The 19,794-nt window shown below is 38.0% G+C and overlaps 2 protein-coding genes across 7 annotated transcripts in view; one reads left to right on the top strand and one right to left on the bottom strand.

Annotated features, from left to right (window-relative positions):
* WDR5 (WD repeat domain 5) overlaps positions 1-19,794 on the bottom strand; it is a 90,120-nt gene that overhangs the window by 42,012 nt on the left and 28,314 nt on the right. For 4 of the 6 annotated variants that reach the window (XM_031949448.1, XM_031949452.1, XM_031949453.1 and 1 more), the window contains exons 4-10: positions 11,903-11,961; positions 5,348-5,532; positions 4,783-4,891; positions 2,889-2,962; positions 2,329-2,418; positions 1,373-1,462; positions 1,080-1,163 (exon numbers count right to left, since the gene is read on the bottom strand). In XM_031949448.1, the coding sequence (XP_031805308.1) occupies positions 1,080-1,163; positions 1,373-1,462; positions 2,329-2,418; positions 2,889-2,962; positions 4,783-4,891; positions 5,348-5,428 (528 nt within the window). In that variant the 5' untranslated portion in view covers positions 5,429-5,532; positions 11,903-11,961. Of the gene's footprint in view, positions 1-1,079; positions 1,164-1,372; positions 1,463-2,328; positions 2,419-2,888; positions 2,963-4,782; positions 4,892-5,347; positions 5,533-8,763; positions 8,856-11,902; positions 11,962-19,794 lie in introns of those variants that run through there. The other 2 variants (XM_031949451.1, XM_031949450.1) reach the window with 2 other exon arrangements.
* Positions 15,809-19,794, top strand: part of BRD3 (bromodomain containing 3) — an 87,275-nt gene continuing 83,289 nt past the window's right edge. The window contains exon 1 of the mRNA XM_031949443.1: positions 15,809-15,941. The gene's annotated coding sequence lies outside the window, so the exon portion shown is untranslated. The remainder of the gene's footprint in view (positions 15,942-19,794) is intronic.

Raw genomic sequence — 19,794 nt, 5'->3', positions numbered from 1 at the left:
CTTTTCCTATTATGTCTATGAAATTTACAAGCTTAGATGAAATTCTACATATGTTCTCTGAAGTCCTTTCCACATCACCCTAGCAACACTGGCTCCACTCTATTCTATTTGTCAAGCACTTTAAAAATTTACTACTTAGAGGAAGAGGTTCTTAATCTAATCTGTGAACTTTTCTAAAAAAAATTTTTGATAACTGAATATAATAATTTCCTTGTGATCTTATTTGCTTTACATATTTAGGAATTTTTGAAAAATAGATCTGTAGGTTTCTCATCAGATTGTCAAAAGGATCTGTGACACAAGCAAGGATAGGAATCCCTTGTAGTCTAGATGCTTTCCTACCTTTATCATTATTTCACTTTCTCCAAATGCTATGAATGGGTTTCCCCTTGTTCTTATTTTATAGATGGGCAAATCAAGGCATAAAAAAACTGATCAATATTCATATAAATAAATTTTAATTATGTGATTTAATGCTTAGTTCTTAGTTTCGTGGGTTTTTATTGTTGATGTAGTTGTATAGCTATTTTTCAGTTGTATCTGGCTCTTTATGGCTGTATTTGGAGTTTTGCTGTCAAATATACTACTGTGACCTACCATTTCTTTTCTCCAGCTCATTTTACAGATGAGGAAATTGAGACAAACAGGAATAAGTGACCTGCCCAGAATCACACTGTTGATAAGTGTCTGAGGCTAGATTTGAAATTATGAGAATGAATCTTCTTGTGCTCTATCCACTGGACTATCTAGCTGACTCTGGCTTTATCTTCAAGTAAATAAAAAAGACTTAATTAAGTCCATAAATTATGGATTTTTCTCATTTTTAAAAATCAAACTTATAATTTCATTCACATAGGGAATTCTCAATGAAGAAACTCCTTCTTGCCAATGTAAACTAGTAACCTGTAACTTGTAGTCTTAAGAACATTAGGACATTGAGTGGTAGGTAAATTATTCTGTCTAGGGTTACATAGGCAATATGATATAGAAGACATAAGACTTGAATCCAGGTCTTCCTGCTTTTTGTGCCATGATGTACTGTCATAAATGAAAGTTGAAGTGTATATAAGAGGACTTACAGCTGAAACGGGGTCAGAATGAGCAGGTAATGTCTTGAGGCACTTTCCTGTTTTTACATCCCATATCCTTACGCTTTCATCAAACTAAAGAAGAAAAGCAAACTTTAAACAGTCAAGATAGAAATTTCTACAATAATGGCAACTTCTTTTATGCTTTGGACAGCAAAAGACAATAATGATGCCCATTTTATTCCCCCAAAATGATTAAAAACTAAGTTTTATGACAGAAAACGGCCTATTCCCTTGATTATACATGTTCATATACAATCTATATGCCACAATTAAAAACTTACAGATCCTGAAACGATGAGGTTGGATTGGGGATTGAAGTTGCAGCAAAAGACATAATTACTGTGACCCTTCAGCGTTTTTAGACACTTTCCCTAAAAATAAAAGCATTAATTAATTCAAGTTATTTTTTCCTAAAATATTAGCATTTACCTAAAAAAAAAAAAAAAAAACATTATTCAAATTAAACTTAGAATCTAGAATCTCTTTCAACTTCATACTTCATCCTACAGATTATACAGCATCACAGAGCTGAGCCAGTGGACCTAAGGTCCCTTTGTGTACACTTCATTTTATGTCTGTAACAACTCTTTCTGTGGTAGTAAAGAATTGGAAAAGGATTGGATGACCATCAACTGGGGAATGGCTGAACAAGCCGTGGAACATGAAAGTAATGGAATAGTATTGTTCTATAAAAAATGATGAACAAGTTGATTATAAAAAGGCCTGGAAAGATTTACATGAATGATGATGAGCTAAACAAGCAGAACCAGAAAAAAACTGTACACAATAACAGCAAGAATGTGTGGTGATCAATTATGAAAGACTTGGTTCTTCTCAGCAGTTCAGTGATCCAAAGACTTTGGACAGAAAATGTCATCTGTATCCAGAAAAAGATCTAAATGTAAATCACACCAAATGTAAGTCAACACATGCTATGTTCACTTTTTTTTTCTGGGTTGTTTTTTTTTTTTTTTTATATCTCTCCCATGGTTTTTCCCTCTTGCTGATTTTTCTCTCCCAACATGATTCATAAAGCAATGTGTATTAAAAATAAACTTACTACAATAAAAAAAGGAAGTACTTCATTTTTTATTTACCCAGAAAGGGGAAAGAGATCTGCCCTAAAATATAATGCTTAAAAATATTAAATCTCTTGTCTACCTTTCAATTATAGAAACTCAACAAATACCTGAGGGGAAAGGGAAAGGGTTTATGTAGAATCTAACTCGCTACTTACAGAACTAACATCCCATATCTTAAGAGTTTTATCATCCGAAGCAGACACAAGAAGATTAGAATCTGATGACCAGGCAACATCTGAAATTCCCTTTAAAAAAAGGAAAGGAAAAAGCAGATTAATATCCAAGTAAGAAAGGCAAGAGATATCAATTAGGTAAATACATAAATAATCACTAGTCACTTAATTGCCAGAAAAGGATTAGCTAATGTATTAATACATAAGAAGTGTTATATTCTTAGAAATATGAAGTACTAAGACATCAAATTTAGCTGCTTTGTTGAAAGTTAGCAAATGCTGGTGAAATATTCATGAAATGACCTAACAGCTGCAAAAAATGACAGACAAAAATATAGCAAAGCTTTAAATTTAGTTCACTCCTAAATCTGAAGCCAACAGACCACCCTTTTAAGCTTTAAAATGCTCTTATCTCCTCAAATCTACTATACTATACTATGCTACAAGTACTATACTATACTACAAATTCTACTATAATACATCAACTTATATTTTATAAATTCGAAAAAGCTATTTTTTTTGGGAAAAAAAAAAAAGCCTACCAGTTTGTGCCCAGATATTGTTTTCTCAAATTTTCCATCATATGCTCCCCAAATTTTAATGAGCTTATCTGCAGCTAAAAGACAAAAATATTTATTGTTAGTCTATTAGAGATAGATAATAACTTTGGCTTTCATATGGTTTCACTTGATGCTAAGAGCTACCTTGTGAGGTAATCTCCATACCTCCAGCTTCTGGTGAAGAGTCTACATTGAAGTAGGATAAAAGGTGTCCTGACTACAGCAAAGAATTTGCTTTGTCACTATATTTATCCCTTTATTATATTAATGGCAAACAGTGAGGAGACTTTTTCTAATTGCACCTGAAGTACCAAGATTAAAAGGAAAACTATAACATTTCTCAGTGTAAGTTCACAATACATACCTCTTAAGGTAGAACTGTCCCTGATAGTTTTCAGACTACAGATTGGGTATGAACAGTAATTCTTCATTTCACACTCAAAGTATGAAATAAATAAGATTTAAATGTCTGTCTCCAATCTTATATAACTAAGATCTAATGTGGTGACTAATTTTTTTTAGGGGTACTCTAAAAACAGGATCCATGTTAACTAGATTTGAAAGTGTGTTACTACTAAGTTAAACTAATCTGAAGGGAGATGTCTAAATGGAATTCCCCAGTGCACTGTTCAAAATTTTAATCAATTTTCATCAATGAACGAAGATGACAAAAGCCTGACAAGGGCAAAGACACAGGATACAAAAAAATCTGACAAGGCAGAACAATTAGCCAAATCTATTAAGTTTAAGTTTATTTGGAATTAGTTGTATACTTGGGTGAAAAAAAAATAAAACTACAAAAGTAAAGGATGAAAATATGGCTATATAATAGTTCACATAAAAGATCTCAGAGTTTTTAGGAGACTCAGATTTATATGAGGCAGTATAATACAGCAGCTGAAAAAGATTAATTTCATCTTACTTTGGGGATCAAAAATTTCATTGATCTGGGCATCCTAATCGATACAAATAGAAATCATTTTTTGCTTTAGCAGATGGTACTCACGATTTGCTATGGTCTAAATGGTAGTCAGCCTTCTGACCTTAGCTATATTGATTCTCATTTAGGGCCTTAAGATCTATATTTAAAGTCTTCCCAACTAACTGGATCAGTTCTGCTGCAGTGAGTGCTCTACTAATGATTTTCAAGAACCCAGTCATCTCCATACACTGAAGCATTACCTGGGTCTAACTTTAGCAGAAGAATGTCACCTTAGCCTGGACATTATGCTTCTATTAGAACAAAGGAAAAGACCACAGTAAAACATAACATGACTATCTGAAGCTCTCTATCCAAATTTGGACACATTTTTTAAAAGGCACCTTAAAATTATGTCACTGGAGCAACTGAAATGTTGGAATGGAGCAATGAAAAACGTTCAACTTAAGTCTTGGGGAATGATGCACAATTGTGCCATTAGCTATAAACCTGTATAAGTCACTTACTCTTGTGGAGCTAAGGTTCCTCATCTGTAAAATGAGGGGCTTGGACTATATTGACTGTAAGATCCCCGAAAAGCTCCAAACACAACATGCTAAGATAGTTTACAGATTATCATATAAAATAGAAATTAAACGTCTTGTTGGTTCCATAGGACAGAAGTGGAGATAAGAGCTCAATTTATATTTTATATATAACTGGAGCTAGCCAAAAGGGGAGTGAGTTTTCTCAGAACAAAGTGGATTCTCCAGAGTTCCTATTTAGATATAGACTAAAGTAACCTGAAACCTGAAATCTCTTCAACTCGGATTGTCAACAATCTGACAAGAACAACATAATTTAATATGAGAGTTGCTAAATCAGCAGTATCTCAAAGACTGAAACCCCAGCCTCAATTTTCTCAATAACCAAATTAGATACTGGGATTATACTTACAAGAACTTGCTAACCATTCTCCATTTGGACTAAACTTTACCGAAGATACAGCTTTAGTGTGTCCTGCTAGTGTGAACTTTAATGCGTAATTTGGCTTTACAGGTGCAGGCTAGAAAGAACAAAATTAAACATCAGAAAGTGATCATGGTCAACCATGATCCTTACAAAGTCAGAATGGGTACAAAAGTATCATCAACAGCATTTTACTTAAGTGAAAAAAATAAACAATAATTTTCTACAATATACTAAGTGACCAAAAGATCAACTCAGTGTGCTGGTAAATGTTTATTTAATAACCTGTTCTCTGAGAGGAAAAAAAAAATGTATACATGACATATTTTTAAGTTTAACTTTTTTCTCATCACTGCCTACAGAATCAACAAAACCATAAAGCAAACCCTGATTCATAGGATTAACCAGATTTTTGAGTGTAAAAAATACACTGAAAATCTAGCAATCAATTGAGGTTAGCTAACATACCCACCTTTGGATTAGTCTTACTTCAAAATAAGTCTTTACATGTTTAATCTCACCTAATAGTATATGAGATCGATTAAAAACACACCTTGCTCTGATTGGTTGATGAGGAAGGTGCAGACTGTGTTTTTGTGGCTTCTGCTTCTGGTTTCTTTTCTTCTGTTGCCATGGTTCTGAAACTAGCAAGTTAGACTGAGGGTGCTTAGGGATGAAGGGATGATCAACCAGAATGCTTCAATAATGAAAAGAAAATCTGCGTTTGATAATTTGAACCTGTAAAAGGAATAGGAAGAAGCAGGGACAACCATTGTTAAAAGAAAATTTTATTTAAAATAGCATTATCTAGAAAAAGTTAATAAATATTTAGCCATAATACAGAACCCTATCATACAAAAACTTGTCAGGTTAATGATAAATTTATAATTGAAATAAATTCATTTAGAGAAATCATATAGTAATCTTAAATTTCCTGTTCCTACTTTTCAGTATATTATTCATGTCAAGCTATCCTTGAATTATGTATTCCATATATGGTAATATCCCAAATTATGTAGGCATTTTTCACTGTTATTCAAAAGTCTAAGAATGCTGTTTGGGAATAGCTGAAATCCAATTATTTCTTTAAAGATTATTTTTAAAGGTTTTTCCCCCCTTTGTTTTTAAATTCATAAGATGGTAAACTAAGTGACAAGAAAAAATAAATCCCAGTGTTTCAGAAGTCACCCCGATTCCAAGACACATACTATATGAAATAGATACACTAAAATCCAAGCCCAGTGTACTATATCAAAGCCTTATGGTTGTTATCTGCAACTACAGCTTCCAGACTATAGGCATAAGGATGCTTTTTAGAATGTTTCCTTAGTGAGCAGAGCTCATTGGCTTATGAGACAACCAGGAAACACAGCTGAAAAGTGCAAGCCAAAGTCAGCTTTGTGTTGGAATTTCAACTGCTTTGCCTTCTGTAGCAAAGCTTAAAATGCTGCACTGATACTCTGCAATCAAGACTCATACTGCAGATGAGAAAAAAAAATATCTCTACTGCAGCTCAATTAGATTTCAGCTTGACAATGGAAAGTATTGAAAATCTGTACTGTAAGTAATTATTTCACCTGCTTATTGGATCAGTAGCTCAGATGTACCTCAACACTAACTTCCAATACTTGGCTACATATCAAGCACATACCAGGTTAATGAGAAGAGGTAAATATCTATTTTAAAAGCCTTGAATTTTTCCATTAGAAAACCTTAAAACATCACCAGATTAGAAACTGTAATTTCTCTATTTAATTTAGATAGAATAAATTCCAACTTGACTTTAAATGTCTTACCAGAACTTCTGGCTGCACTAAAGGGGAAAAAGCCATTAAAAATAATACTAACATTGGCCAAAGTATCATTGAAAGAAGGGTGGAAGTGGGAGAGAGTGATTACATCATAATCACCCACTTTATAAGTCTTCTGGAAGTCCAAAAAACACATTAGGCCCACAATAAAGTTATTTTTCTTCCCATACAAAATCCAGAGATTTTAATCAGTGACCCTAACCATGAATATATCTAGGAAGGGTTCAGGAGACTTGGTGGTCAGGACCTGAAAGTTTAAATCGTCTGAGATTCAGAGGAAAGGAAGAAAAGATGGCATCAGAAAGATGAAGAGCAAAAAATAACATTTAATAGCTAGCCTAACCACTTCAAAAAATATCAAAATATTTGAGCATACCAGTATGAACTCAGGCCAGGAACACACCTGGGGTCTACTGGCTGAAGATATGAAAAAAGCATTACCTCTGCTCTCAAATGCATGAGCAAATCTTAGGCAAAAGGCTCTGGTAAGCCCAGAAACATAACTCCCTCAATGAAAGATAGAAAGAGCCCTATACCTCCCAACCCACCCCTAAAGAGAGAAATGGTCATTCCTAGGTTGTGGCTAAGAGAGAAAAGTATGACTGAATGGAGAAAAGAAAAACATGCAATTACAAAGATGAAGAAGCCCATTAACAGTTTGACCCAAAAGTAAGTATTTTTTGAGTAAGGAAATCAGGTGAAGTGAATTGGGATGTGGATGACTGGGACGAAGACACCATGAAGGGATAATCAAAGAAAGGAGAAACCTGCTCTCTATTCACATCTAATGGTTTAGAGCAGTGATTCTCAAACCTTTGTTCTCAGTATCTTCATGTTATAAAAAAAAAAAAAAAAAAAACTATTGAGGATCTGTTCAAAGAGTTTTTATTCACATGGGTTATATTTATAGCTATTTACTATCTTAATAACAAAAAATAATTTTGAATTCGTAGACCCTCTGAATGGGTTTCAGAGACCCCAACAATTCTTTGGACTACACTTTGAGGATCACTGGTTTAGAGTGTAGAGAAGAGGAAGCAGAATAAGCCCAGAATGTCTGTGTAACTGAGTGGAATGGAGGGGGAAAAGAACAATTGAAAGGGCAGTTATTGAAGAAATTAGGAATGAATGCTACACGCTCAGTCTTCAATCTGGTTGTTTCAGGATTAATACTACTTCTGGGATAAGAAGCAATGAGGGAAAAACACTTGGGGTTCACAGCTACAGCTAAAAAAAAAAAAAAAAAAAAAGGTAATACATCTAGTGCATTCCTTCTAAATCCAAGCCCAGGTGTTTCTAGAAGGAATAAAGGAAAAGATAAAAATGGGGATTCAACTGTGGAACGAAGCATTCTGGATCCAAACTCAGATGTTTCAAAGTGGAATTTTTTTTGGAGCAGGAGCAGGGGATAGCTTGGACTGTGTGATTAAGTTTAAGTGGTCTGTCCCCTTTCGAACTGGCAACAGAGGTGGCAAAGATGCTTTCCCAGTCCACGGCAGAGGTTTGAGGTAGGGGCAGGTAGTGCAGCTAGGGAGAGGATGAAGGAAGTACCCTCCCCGTTCCCCGACAGCTATTTCTAAGGGTGCCGGAGGAGCAGGCGGTGAAGAGGGAAAAGGAAGCTTTGGGGTCGGGTTACCTGGAGGCAGAGCAGCCTGGAGAAATGGGGGCACCGCCTTGGTTTTTGCCAAGACTTACATCGAGGATTGGGGGAGAGAGTGAAGGAAGAACGAACTGGGCCTGTCTTCCTGGGGAAGAATGGGACACGAGCGAAGTCTTTACTCGGGGACTAGGGAGTGGGAGGAAAGAGACCAAGGTGAGACCAGGGAGGAGGTGAGAGGAGGAGCACGGAGACACCCGGGGCGGGGGCCCGCAGGAAGGGCTGCACCCCACTCCCGGGCTCCCCCGCAGGCTACGCGGGGGTGCGGACACAGGGACCCGGAGGGAACCAGATTCTCTGCGGGAAAGGGGCGGCGGGGGAAGCTTTTGCGGGCCGCACCCCGGCTGGCGAGCAGGCGGCCCTGGCGGCGCAGGCCCGCTCCCTGCGGTCTGGCAGGCGGCCGGGTCCGGGGTCCGGGCGCGGCCGCCCCCCCGGGCTCCCAGGCCCAGGCCGGGATCGGACTCGCAGACGGCCGCCGGCCGCCGGCCGCCGCGGGCTTACCTCACCTCCGCTCGGGGCGAAGCCTCCTCAGCCGCCGCCGCTCATGAGGAGCGCAGCGCGGCTGGGCCCGGGCGAGGACCTGCGACCGAGCGCCCGCCGGGACGAAGTGGAGCTGGCAGCGGCGGCGCAAGCTCCTCCTCCCGGCGCCAGGCGGGTAATGTGGACAGGCGACTTCCCCGGGCGCATGCGTGGCGGCCGGGCGGGGGCGAGCCAGGGGCGGAGCGAAGGACCGGGAGAGAGGGAGGAGGAGAGGGAGGAGGAGGAGGAGGAGGACGAGGAGGACGAGGAGGAGGAAGGGAGAGCCAGAACACAATACCAGGCTGTTTCCGAGGTGGGCTACGGAAAGCCGCAGAGGCCCAACTTCTCGGATAGCTCCACTCCCTAAAGGGTTTCCTAGCGTGCTTTCCCTGCGTCTCAAGGGCGCAATGGGAAAGAAACGTCCCCTCATTCAAACCCCCAAAGCTTAAAACGTTACTTAGGCTTTGGGGATGCTCGTTAAACACACCCGTAGGTGTATATAGAGACGTAAGAAATTGTATATATGCATATGTGTATATCTAGGAAGTAATTATACATACATTTGCATATTTGCTTAATTTTCTATGCATATTTCCGATAAATTTCCATACATGCACATGACTTCCTATACATTAGATACATAAATAAATGTGTCTTATGTGTGTGATCATTATAGAACATCCTAATATGGTTTTAAATTTTAATTATGAAAAAATTGGAACATGTATAAATGTATACATACGTGTACATAAGTACCTATGCATATATATATATATATTCTGAGAAATAGAAAAGGGAAGGGGTGAACTTCATATTGCACTGGGAATAAGGTGATAATTTAAGTCCCCAGTTTTGACCCTGGGCAAGACATTTCATACTCCTGCGCCTCAATTTCCTTATCTGTAAAATTAGGGTAATAATACTTCACTCTCTGTTTTATAGGGTTAACGTGGAAAAATTACTTGGGAAAACTTGAAAATGAATTATATGTACATACATATCTAAAAGCTATCATTACTATTATTGGAAGGAAAAGGAGAGGAAGTGGTCTGTCAGAAAATACTGAGGTCAGAAATAAAACGCCAAATTCAGAGATTAGGTAGTTTGACTAGAACAATAAGGTTTGTTAAGCTAGGAATAGGAACTAAAACAAATAAATAGGAACCAGATTATAGAAGACATCGACTGCCGGTTCAAATCTTATCCTAGGGACAATGGAGAGCCATTGAAAATTTTGGAGTGGAGAAGTGACATGGTCACACCTGTGCCTTAACAAGATTAGATTGGTAGGTATGTGGAGAATAAATTAGAGAAGTAACATAGATTTATAGCTAGAAGGAACCTCGGAAATTATCTAATTTTACCTGTCCATTTTTCAGATAAGGCAACTGAGGCCCAGAGAAGTGAAATGATTTGACTAAAATGGAACCAATTAATATATGTTTCACTCCAAAGCCAACATTTTTTCTACTGTACCAGACTGCATGGAAGAGACTGGATAATCTCCAGTGTGTGATCAATTAGGAAATTATTATAATACTGCAATCAAAAGGCCTGAATTAAGGTGAGGTTGCCAAATTAACAGAATGCATATGAGATATGGAATCTACAAGTCTTAGGAACTGGTTGAATATTAAGGGATTGGGAGGTAAAGAAAAAGAAAAGTCAGTTATTAATTCAAATTACAAATCTGGGTGACCAGGAGGATAGTGGAACCCTCTGAAGAAGGAAATTTGGAGGAGCAAGATTTAAGTACAGGGGGAAAGTTTTATTTTGCATATATATTGAATCTAACTTAGGGGGTCACAGAATTAAGGGTTCTTTTCTGTTCACAGCATCAGGAGAGAATTCTTTAGTATTTCTCAGAATTTATTTGAAATCTAAATTATGGAAGGCAGTAATGGTGATGGTTGTCCTTCATACCTGTAGAGGACCAAAATGATATCACTATGTTAGAGTCCAGTTACAGTGTATCTGACTGTGGTTGATCAGACCAATATGATCTCAGAATGCTCTGCCAAAGGTCAGACACAAATAGTTTCTATGAACATTTGGGGTAGCTTCTCTAATTTTGCACATCTTATGTTTCTTTTGGGCTAATTCAATCCTGCTTTGCTCATAGTGTATAGCATTTTTTCTGATGAGAGCATGCCATGCTGGGCAGTCTTGCAGTTTGGTGCAGTGGAAAAAACAGCTACAATTGTGGGTTTTGGTTCTGAATGTCATATCATCTGTAGCAAGTATACTTTTTCTATGTATTCCCCAGTTTATATATTTAATTTGTAAAACAAGGGGATTGGACTATGAAATCCAAGGTCCCTCCCAGTTCTTACTTCCTCTGTAATATTTCTACAGATTATAACCATCTCACAACATCCTTAGGCTAGTTAGTTGGAACATCAATGGTTGGGAAATACCCTTTCCCAACTTGGGGTATATTACTTGCAATTTTAGACTCCTTTGGGATTCCCCCTTAGTTACACAGCCTCAACCCTCCACATTTATTTTTAACCAGTATATGGGGAAAGTTTATGACACTTTATCTCTGTCCTTTCTATGTAACTGAGATATGGGGTGCAATCTTGATAGGTAAGAACAGCATAAGAATATATAACATGAACAATCCCATTCAGTTTAAGCATTTGAAATTAGTCAAGCTGGAGACCTGATTAATAGTAAGTCTTGTATTTAAATAATGCTCCATCATTTCAAAGTACTTTCACATTCTTTTACAACTCAGTAAAGTATTACCCAGAGAGAGTTAACAAGCATTTACTAAATGTTTACTATTTCCCTTTGCTATGCTAAACACTAAGAACACAAATTCCTGCCCTCAAGGAATTTACATTCTAATCGGAGATTATAAATAAAAGGGAGTGGTGGCTAGGAAGGGATTTTGGTGGTCTGGAAAGTTCTGGAGAAGTGGAACTATTGTGAGGTAGATTTACCTACCCTTTCTAGTAGCAACTACACTATGGATTTTAAGGGGAAGTAGGGGAGGAGAGATATGAGAGGATAAGTTGTCAGACACAAGAAAAGTGGTGAGAACATGGCCTGGTGTAAGGGAAAGCATTTCTGGGGTTAGCCTGACCAGAAATAGTGTTCCACGTGAGATACTCACCATTCAGAAAAATGGGGTTCCAGGCCAGGAGTGGAAAGTTTAAGGCTTTGATGTGTTCTCTGTAAAGAAACAAGAGCAGAACAGCCAGTCAATCAACAAACACTAAATGACCAGTATGCTGTGCTAAGCACTGCAGATACAAAGAAAGGTAAATTAGTCTTTGGCTTCAAGCAGCTAACAACTAGGTATCAATTGAGTTGACTTGGGAGGCAAGTATTATTAACTTCATTTTACTGATGAAGAAATTAAAAGTCACATAGTAAGCAACAGAGACAGAATTAGAACTCAGATCTGAAACTTTTTCTGACTGTATATCAGAATGCATGATAACTCAAGAATATGAGTGTTTGCCCTGAAATAAATAAAATTAGGGTTGGACCAGTGAGTGGCAAAAGAGCTTGCCTTAAAAGCTAGAAAAGGATGGTGATAATGATGATACCCGACATTTATTAGGCTACCACTCACCATCTGTGGTGCCTCATTATAGGCTAAAATGACCTTGAGGTGTAAAGGGCTATCCCAGTGGAGAATCTTACCAAACCAGAAAGGCATCAGATACTTAAGTGGCAAAAGACGGCTTCTCCTCTTTGAGGCCTAAGCTAGTTAAATCCAGCATGATTCGTCACTGGGAGTCCAGCTACAGATTGCAGCAGGATCCAATCTTTGGGTGTGATCAACCAAACTGAAAAATGGATTGCATCCCATCTTCATGAACTGTCCCCAACACAACCATGCTTACCCTTTTCCTTAATACCCTCCTGCATGAGCTCCCAAACTCAGCCCTTAGAGGTGAGTGTTAACCCCCCAAGGCCAATTTTAGCTTTATTGCTACCAGCCACCCACAGCTTAAACTGTGCAGATGCCAGTGGGAAAATTCTAGCCCTTCCCCCAATTGTATTGACCCCCTGCCTCCCAGATCACACCAAGTATCTTTGGCAAGTGTCCTGAGAAAATGGGCTCTGTGCACCAGAGTAGTGATTCATGAGTGGGGCAGTGACTGCTGAATAAGAGGCTGGCTTCCCCATTTTTATTTTGGGTGGGGCAGAGTGAGTTGTGCAGGATGCACAGAATTGGATGGGTTTGACAGCTTGCAGATTTCATTAAATTATCTTCCTCCCCTCCCCCCAACTCAAACCTCTTTCATACTTCCCAATTACTCTCAAGGATACCACTAACCTTCAAGTTTTCCAGGTTCACAATCTTCTCCCTCTTACTGTCTTCCCCTTCCTTACTGTCACTCACCCTAAAAACCCAATCAATTGCCCAATTCTGTCAATTCTGTCTCCAGCACATATCTCACATATGTCTTGTCTCCTACATTCACATTTAGTTTAAGCCCAGACTAAGCCCCATCACCTCTCACCTGGCCCACTTCCATAGTCCCTTAGTCTTTAGACCCCCCTTTTACCTTCAGGAACAAATTTAAACTCTCTGACTTTTAAGGTGCTTCAAAACCTAGCTCCTTCCTACCTCCCCTTCCTCTTCTTGCATGATAAAATCTACTTTGTGCTAGCCTACTGGGCAGCTGGTGGCGTTCAGAAAGCACTGGACTTGGAGCCAGGAAGACCTGATTTCAAATGTGACCTCAGACACTAGCAAGCAATGTGATCCTGGAAATCACTTAACCCTCTGTCTCAATTTCTTCAATTGTAAAATAGGAATCATAATAGCTTGTGAATACCAAATGATGTATTAACAAGTAATGTTAATACTTAGCATAATACCCTGCACATGGTAAGCACGCACACACACATACACACACACACATTTATTTGTGTATATGATTTGAAAGGCAGGGAGCTCAAGGTATATGTAAACAATACTTCACTCCCCCTCCCTTCCCTATTGACTATTTCATACACATAACTCTCCATCTCCTGTCCTGAGCCTTTGCAATAGTAATCCCTACCTCCACCCTCTCTGGAGTGACCTTCCCCCTTACTGATGCCTTGTACCTTTCTTCAGGGTTCAAAACAGGGCTATTTTCTTTATGAGACCTTTCCTGATCCTCCAGTAGCTGGTGCACCCCCTCCAAAAGCTACCTTGTATTTATTTTGTACATGTTCTGTATATGCCTGCATGTGTAAATATTATCTTCTCTCGTTAGCATGCAGGTTCCTTGAGAACAGGGTCCCCAGAACTCATAGCAGAGCCTAATATATGTCAGTGCTTGGTAATGCTTGTTAATTGATCAAATGTGACAAAGAAAAAACTACTAAACAAAAATATCTGTCATAGTAACCACTTGTCACAGGATATACAATATTCTATCCTGGAAGCACCTTTCCTCTCCCTACAGTGAGAAGTCATAACTATTTCAATATCTATTTTCTGGGACCTTCCATAATTTATAAACAAAATAATCTTCTGTGTTGTAATTAAGTAATGCAATGGATAAAGTGCTGGGCCTGGAGGCAGGAAAACCTGAATGCAGCCTCACATATTTACTAGCTATTGACCTTGGAAAGTCACTTAACTGTTGCCTTCCTTAATTTCCCCAACTGTAAAATTGGGATAATGAAAGCACAATTAATAATAAGAGCATATAAATTCCAGACTTGTTATGAGGATCAAATGAGATAAAAGTGCTTAGCACAATGTAAGAGTTTAATAAATGCTTGTTTCTTTCCTTGGTTTTGAGCCTTAAAAATGATTATCTGTTAAGGGGGAAATGGTACCTGTCTCAGGGGAGTGTCAGATACTGCTAATCCCTGTTTCTACCTAAGCAGGATCAACAACTGCAAAGGCAGTGGTTCTTCAAGTATGCCATGACTCTTTGTGTCAAATGGTCTCTTCTGACATGTGTTACATATTATAAATTAATTGTTACATGAATTCAGAGATGGGGTAGCCTGAACTAGTCAAGAACAGTTTCACAGAAGTAGACTTGAAAAACAACAATAATGTCTTATACTTCCATAACACTTTGACCTTTTTTTAAAAAGTACATTTCATATGTTGTGCTTCGGAAGTAAATATTCTACCAAAAGGTAAAATATCAAACTCACTAAATACTTTGAATTCTTTTGTGGGGGGTGGTAGTGGAGGTGAGGAGATTGGAGGGGGGGGGGGAAGTACTAGAATATAGTTTAGATATCATATTATTGTGATGATTTGTTTTTCAGTCATATCTGATTCTTTGTGACCCTGTGAACCATTCTGCCCATTTTCTTGGCAGATCCTGGAATGTTGTGCTATTTTCTTCTCTAGTGGAAAAAGGCAGAGATTAATTGACATGCCCAACATCATACAGCTACTAAATATCAGGGGGCCAGAATTGAACCTAGGTCTTCCTGACTCTAGGCTCAGCACTCTATCCACTGAGTCACTTAGTTGCCTCATTAAAATTTTTCTCTGATCCTTCATAGTATGCATAGAGGTGACACTGGGTTCTCAAAGACTCAGGAATTCTAGTAGATCCAACCAAGTTAGAGATGGTTTGGATTTGCTTTCTGAGGACTTGCTCAGCCAAGGGCAAAGAGAATGTCTCCCTGTCTCTAGTTACATGGAAGATTAAATCCCATCCCTGACTACCTTTCTGATTAGAAAGTAATATACATTGCCCATACCTCCATTTCCTCATCCTCATTCCTAATTAAATTAGAGAGTTGGACTAGATGAAATCTGAGGAAACTCCTACTTCTAAATCTAAATTATATAACCAACCTGGCTGCAGCATAACAATGTTCCTGCTTCAAGACCTTTTAGTACATTGTGAAGAAAATTGCAATTTACATTGGTGAAGGGAGTCACATGCTATTCCTTTGAAGTATCAAGCATTTATTCCAATGATGGCTATAGGTCAGTCACCTCAAAGGTACCCTCCTAGGAGCACTGTCCCTTTAACAGCTAGGACCAGAGCTTTGGAGGATAGCAGATTCTAATGGCAGTTAGGGAGGATTGTGTATCTAGGGCTGCTTAAGGGACAGAGGATTTGCTCCCAGCTCTCTCCTCACAGTTTAGGGAATTGGATCTGTACTCCATGGGCATTGGTTCTCGGATAGCTGTTAAAGACAACCAGAGACCCACAGAGTTCCAGGTCAGTCCGCTTTTGTGTCAAGCCTCCATAATTAGGAACTAGGCCCTTATCAGATAAAATTTCTACCCTATCCTTCAGTTCAATACCTCCTCTGTTTTCCTTCCCGGAAGCCAGTCACTGATTGTGCCAAAACAACAGATTTCCCCTAACCAGCAGTGACCCATAGTGGGCAACGTCTGCTGAAATCATTGTAATAGTAAGCTCACTTTCATTGCATGCTTGCAATATGTGGACACTCACTGAATAGGGTATCTACTCTTTAGTATTTGGATTACTGCTTTTTTCTCTAAAACCACAGGTTTCTACATTACTTAAGCCAAATTGAATTCCATTAACTCCCCTTTAACATCTCTTAAAATGTTTTTTTTTTTTTCTTTTTGATCCCCTTCATTCCTACTTTCTATTTTTTTTTTTTCATCTCAGACATACATTTCTTTACTATTCCTGTCTCCTATAGTTTGAACTCCTCTACCCTGTGGTCTCTTTATGGAAAAACATTTTTCTTTTGGTCTTCCTTCTTCCTGTTTTTTCCCATGGGTCCCTAAGTCTTGGTCTTATTAAGAGGGCCAGTTAAATTCCTAATCTTGTTGTATTTTTACAGTTTTACTCCTAGGTGGTGCTGTGAGTGCACGATTACTTAAAAATTCATAAGGTACAGTAGTTGGGCAAGAAGTAATTTTCTGAAATACAGCCACTAGCAACAAAGAAAGCTGCAGCTTGAAGTACCGAACATTGGGTAGAATTTCTGAGCCAAAAATCTCAGATATGTTTATTCACTCTTAGTGATAAATTGGATTCTTGCACTGTCAATATGTTCTGTAGATGGCAGTTCAGTCCTTTGGGGGTGACCAACTTCTTATCTCCATTTAAAATAGAAAGTTCTGACATCCATAATAATTTTTTACTCCTGTTACATCGTCTTGGTTTCATCAGGTCTGACTGGCAAATGATGACCTGAAAAAAAACTAAGGAGATATTGAATAGATTTTGCAGTTTCAATGCTACACAGAGGTGCTGCAAAAGGAGCATCTTTTCAGGGAGGAAAAAAAAAAAGCCATCCCTCTTCTTTTTAATTGAAGGAACTTTCTAGAGGTAGAATAGATTTTAGAGGTCACCTAGTAGAGTCCTTTCATTTTACAGATAAACTGAGTCCCAGGGACAATAAGTCACTTGTCTAAAGTCACATACATATTAAGTATTAGTGACAAGACTTGAATTCTTTAACTTCATACCAGTGATTTTCCCATAACATGGGCTAGTATGCAAGTGGTCCTGAATTTGTCAATGTCTTTTTTTTTTTAAGTAATCCTGACCCAGCCCTTTGTATTCAGCTTCTTATTTTAACATCAAACATTTGTCCTAATCAAGATAGAATTATTCCCTTTTCTAGTTCCTGCCTTTCCTTCCCGTCATCATACCTCCCTGAAATACCTTCTTTCTACGTATTTAAACTCCACTCATCCTTCAAGGCTCATCTCTTCCATGAAGCCTTCTTTGGTCAGTCCAATCCTTTATTTTTTTTCTGAATCTTTATGACACTAAGCATGATGTAAAAAAAAAAAAAAAAATTGAGAGACATAGCTTCTGGGTAATTAATAATTTTATTAATTATTGCTAATAGATAATCAATAAAAGGGGTCAGTGGCACTCTCAAAAGACTGATCATGGTGACTTTTTGATGCTCACATGCCCTTGAAAGAGTGGGAATTCACAACAGGCCTCAATCAACTCTTTTTAGTTAACAATAAATATAAATGAATATTATAATGAAGTAAATCTGCTCAAATGAAGGCTGTACACATTTGTTTTGTGCACATGACTTTGATTATGTCACTTTTACTATCAGACTACTTGGAATTCCAGGCAATCCAGACCAAAGGATTTACCCTTCTACCCAAGCCAGAGAAGAACAGAATGGGCCTCTCCAATTGGGATAAACTCAGTGTTAAAGAGAAGTTTAAACTAGATTGAGGAGAAAGTTAATCCAATCTCATTATCAGCATTGTCTTGCAGATGCTGATTTGACCTAGTAGAGAAGAGGATCTAGAAAGAGAACAAAACCCCTTGATCTTCTTAGTAATTGGTTATTTAATAATCATTTCTCTTATTTGCAATTTAACATTCATATTCTTCATAGTCTTATATTATTCATTATTCCAAGTGCTGTAGTCCTGTCTTCAAAACTGTTTTATCATGTTTTTGAGAGCAATATAAAATCGTTAACACCACCATTATGAACAGATGACTGCTCTCTGTGTTGGGCATATTAATACAGGTAAAACATTGAGCCTTCCCATATCTTACCCCTATGCCTCCAATTAGAAACACTTCCCTACTCTTTGGAGAATTCACAGGACTTTATATTTCTTTCTGTTGTTGTTTACTAGTTTTTCAGTAGAGTCTGACTCTTTGTGACCTTATTTAGGGTTTTCTTGGCAAAGATACTGATAATGGCTTGCCATTTCCTTTTCTAGTTTATTTGTCAGATGAGGAAACTAAGGCATACATGGTTAAGTGACTTGTTCAGGGTCACACAACTATTACATATCTGAGACTGGATTTGAACTCGGGAAGAAGATATTTCTTAAGTACATTCATAGTCTATCTTGAACAGTAAATATCTTTTCTCCTTGTACTTATAAATTGCTAAATGGCATTGGAAGAAGTCATATAAGCTGGTTGTCTGGGTCTGCTACAAGTTTATATGTTTAATTTCAACTAGAGATACCACATTTAGCTATTATTTTACTTTTCTGATTCTCTATCAAGGTTGTCTTGATATTTGGCTCAATGCTATTACTCTTTATCTCTCAGTGCTTCAACCTGACCTCTAACTATACCCTGGACTTCACCCTTGTCCCATCCAGGATTTCCCATATGTGTTATCTCTTCCTATAGAATGCTTCTTGAGAGCAGAAATTCTCTCTTTTTATTTATATCTCATTGCTTAGCACAGTCCTAGAACATAGTAAGAACGTAATAGATGCCTTTTTCATTCATTCTACCAATCAAACTCCCCAGTGCAAATGTTACAAACTTTCTCTTCTCTCTTCCGGCCTCCCACATCATCCCTTCCATCTACCCTCTCTTGGTTGAGGACATTGTTTTGTACTTCACTGAAAAATAAAGGTTATTCACAATATGCTCCCTTTTTCTTCAACATTTCAAAACTCTTTGACCTCAGCCCCCATTCTTTCTGTCTTTAGTTTCTAATGAAGAAGTGGTATTTCTTTTTACCAAAATCAACTCTTCTAAGTGTAACTTTTTTTTGAGGGGAAGGGCTTAGGTGGGTGGATGTGTTAGCAATCAGGGTTAAGTGATTTGCCCAAAGTCATACAACTACCTAGCAAGTATCTGAAGTTATATCTGAACTCGGATCCTCTTGACTTGAGGGCCAGTGTACTATCCATTGTGCCCCCTACCTGCCCCTATGTGTAACTCTTGATCCTATTCCCTCCTACTTCCTTTAGCAGATTATCCCTACAGATATTTATTGTTTTTTCCTTCTCTCTCTCTCTCTCTCTCTCCTTTCTTTGTTGACTGTCCACAGAGTGCAGAGTTGAAGATGACCTTGAACTCTATTTTTTTTTTTATTATAATAACTTTTTATTGACAGAACCCATGGCAGGGTAATTTTTTTTACATTATCCCTTGCACTCACTTCTGTTCCGATTTTTCCCCTCTCTCCCTCCATCCTAGATGGCAAGCAGTCCTATATATGTTAAATATGGATGACCTTGAACATACAAACTTCAGTATCTTGATAGTAAAGATAATGATGTCTTGATAATAAAAGGGAAGTTTGGAAGAGGGATGATTTGAGGAGAAATATAATGAGTTTGAAATATTACAG

This window comes from Sarcophilus harrisii, chromosome 2 (assembly GCF_902635505.1).
Source record: "Sarcophilus harrisii chromosome 2, mSarHar1.11, whole genome shotgun sequence".
Lineage (NCBI taxonomy): Eukaryota > Metazoa > Chordata > Mammalia > Dasyuromorphia > Dasyuridae > Sarcophilus > Sarcophilus harrisii.
The sequence above is the reverse complement of the archived record's forward strand: the minus strand, read 5'-3'. Positions and strand labels throughout refer to the sequence as shown.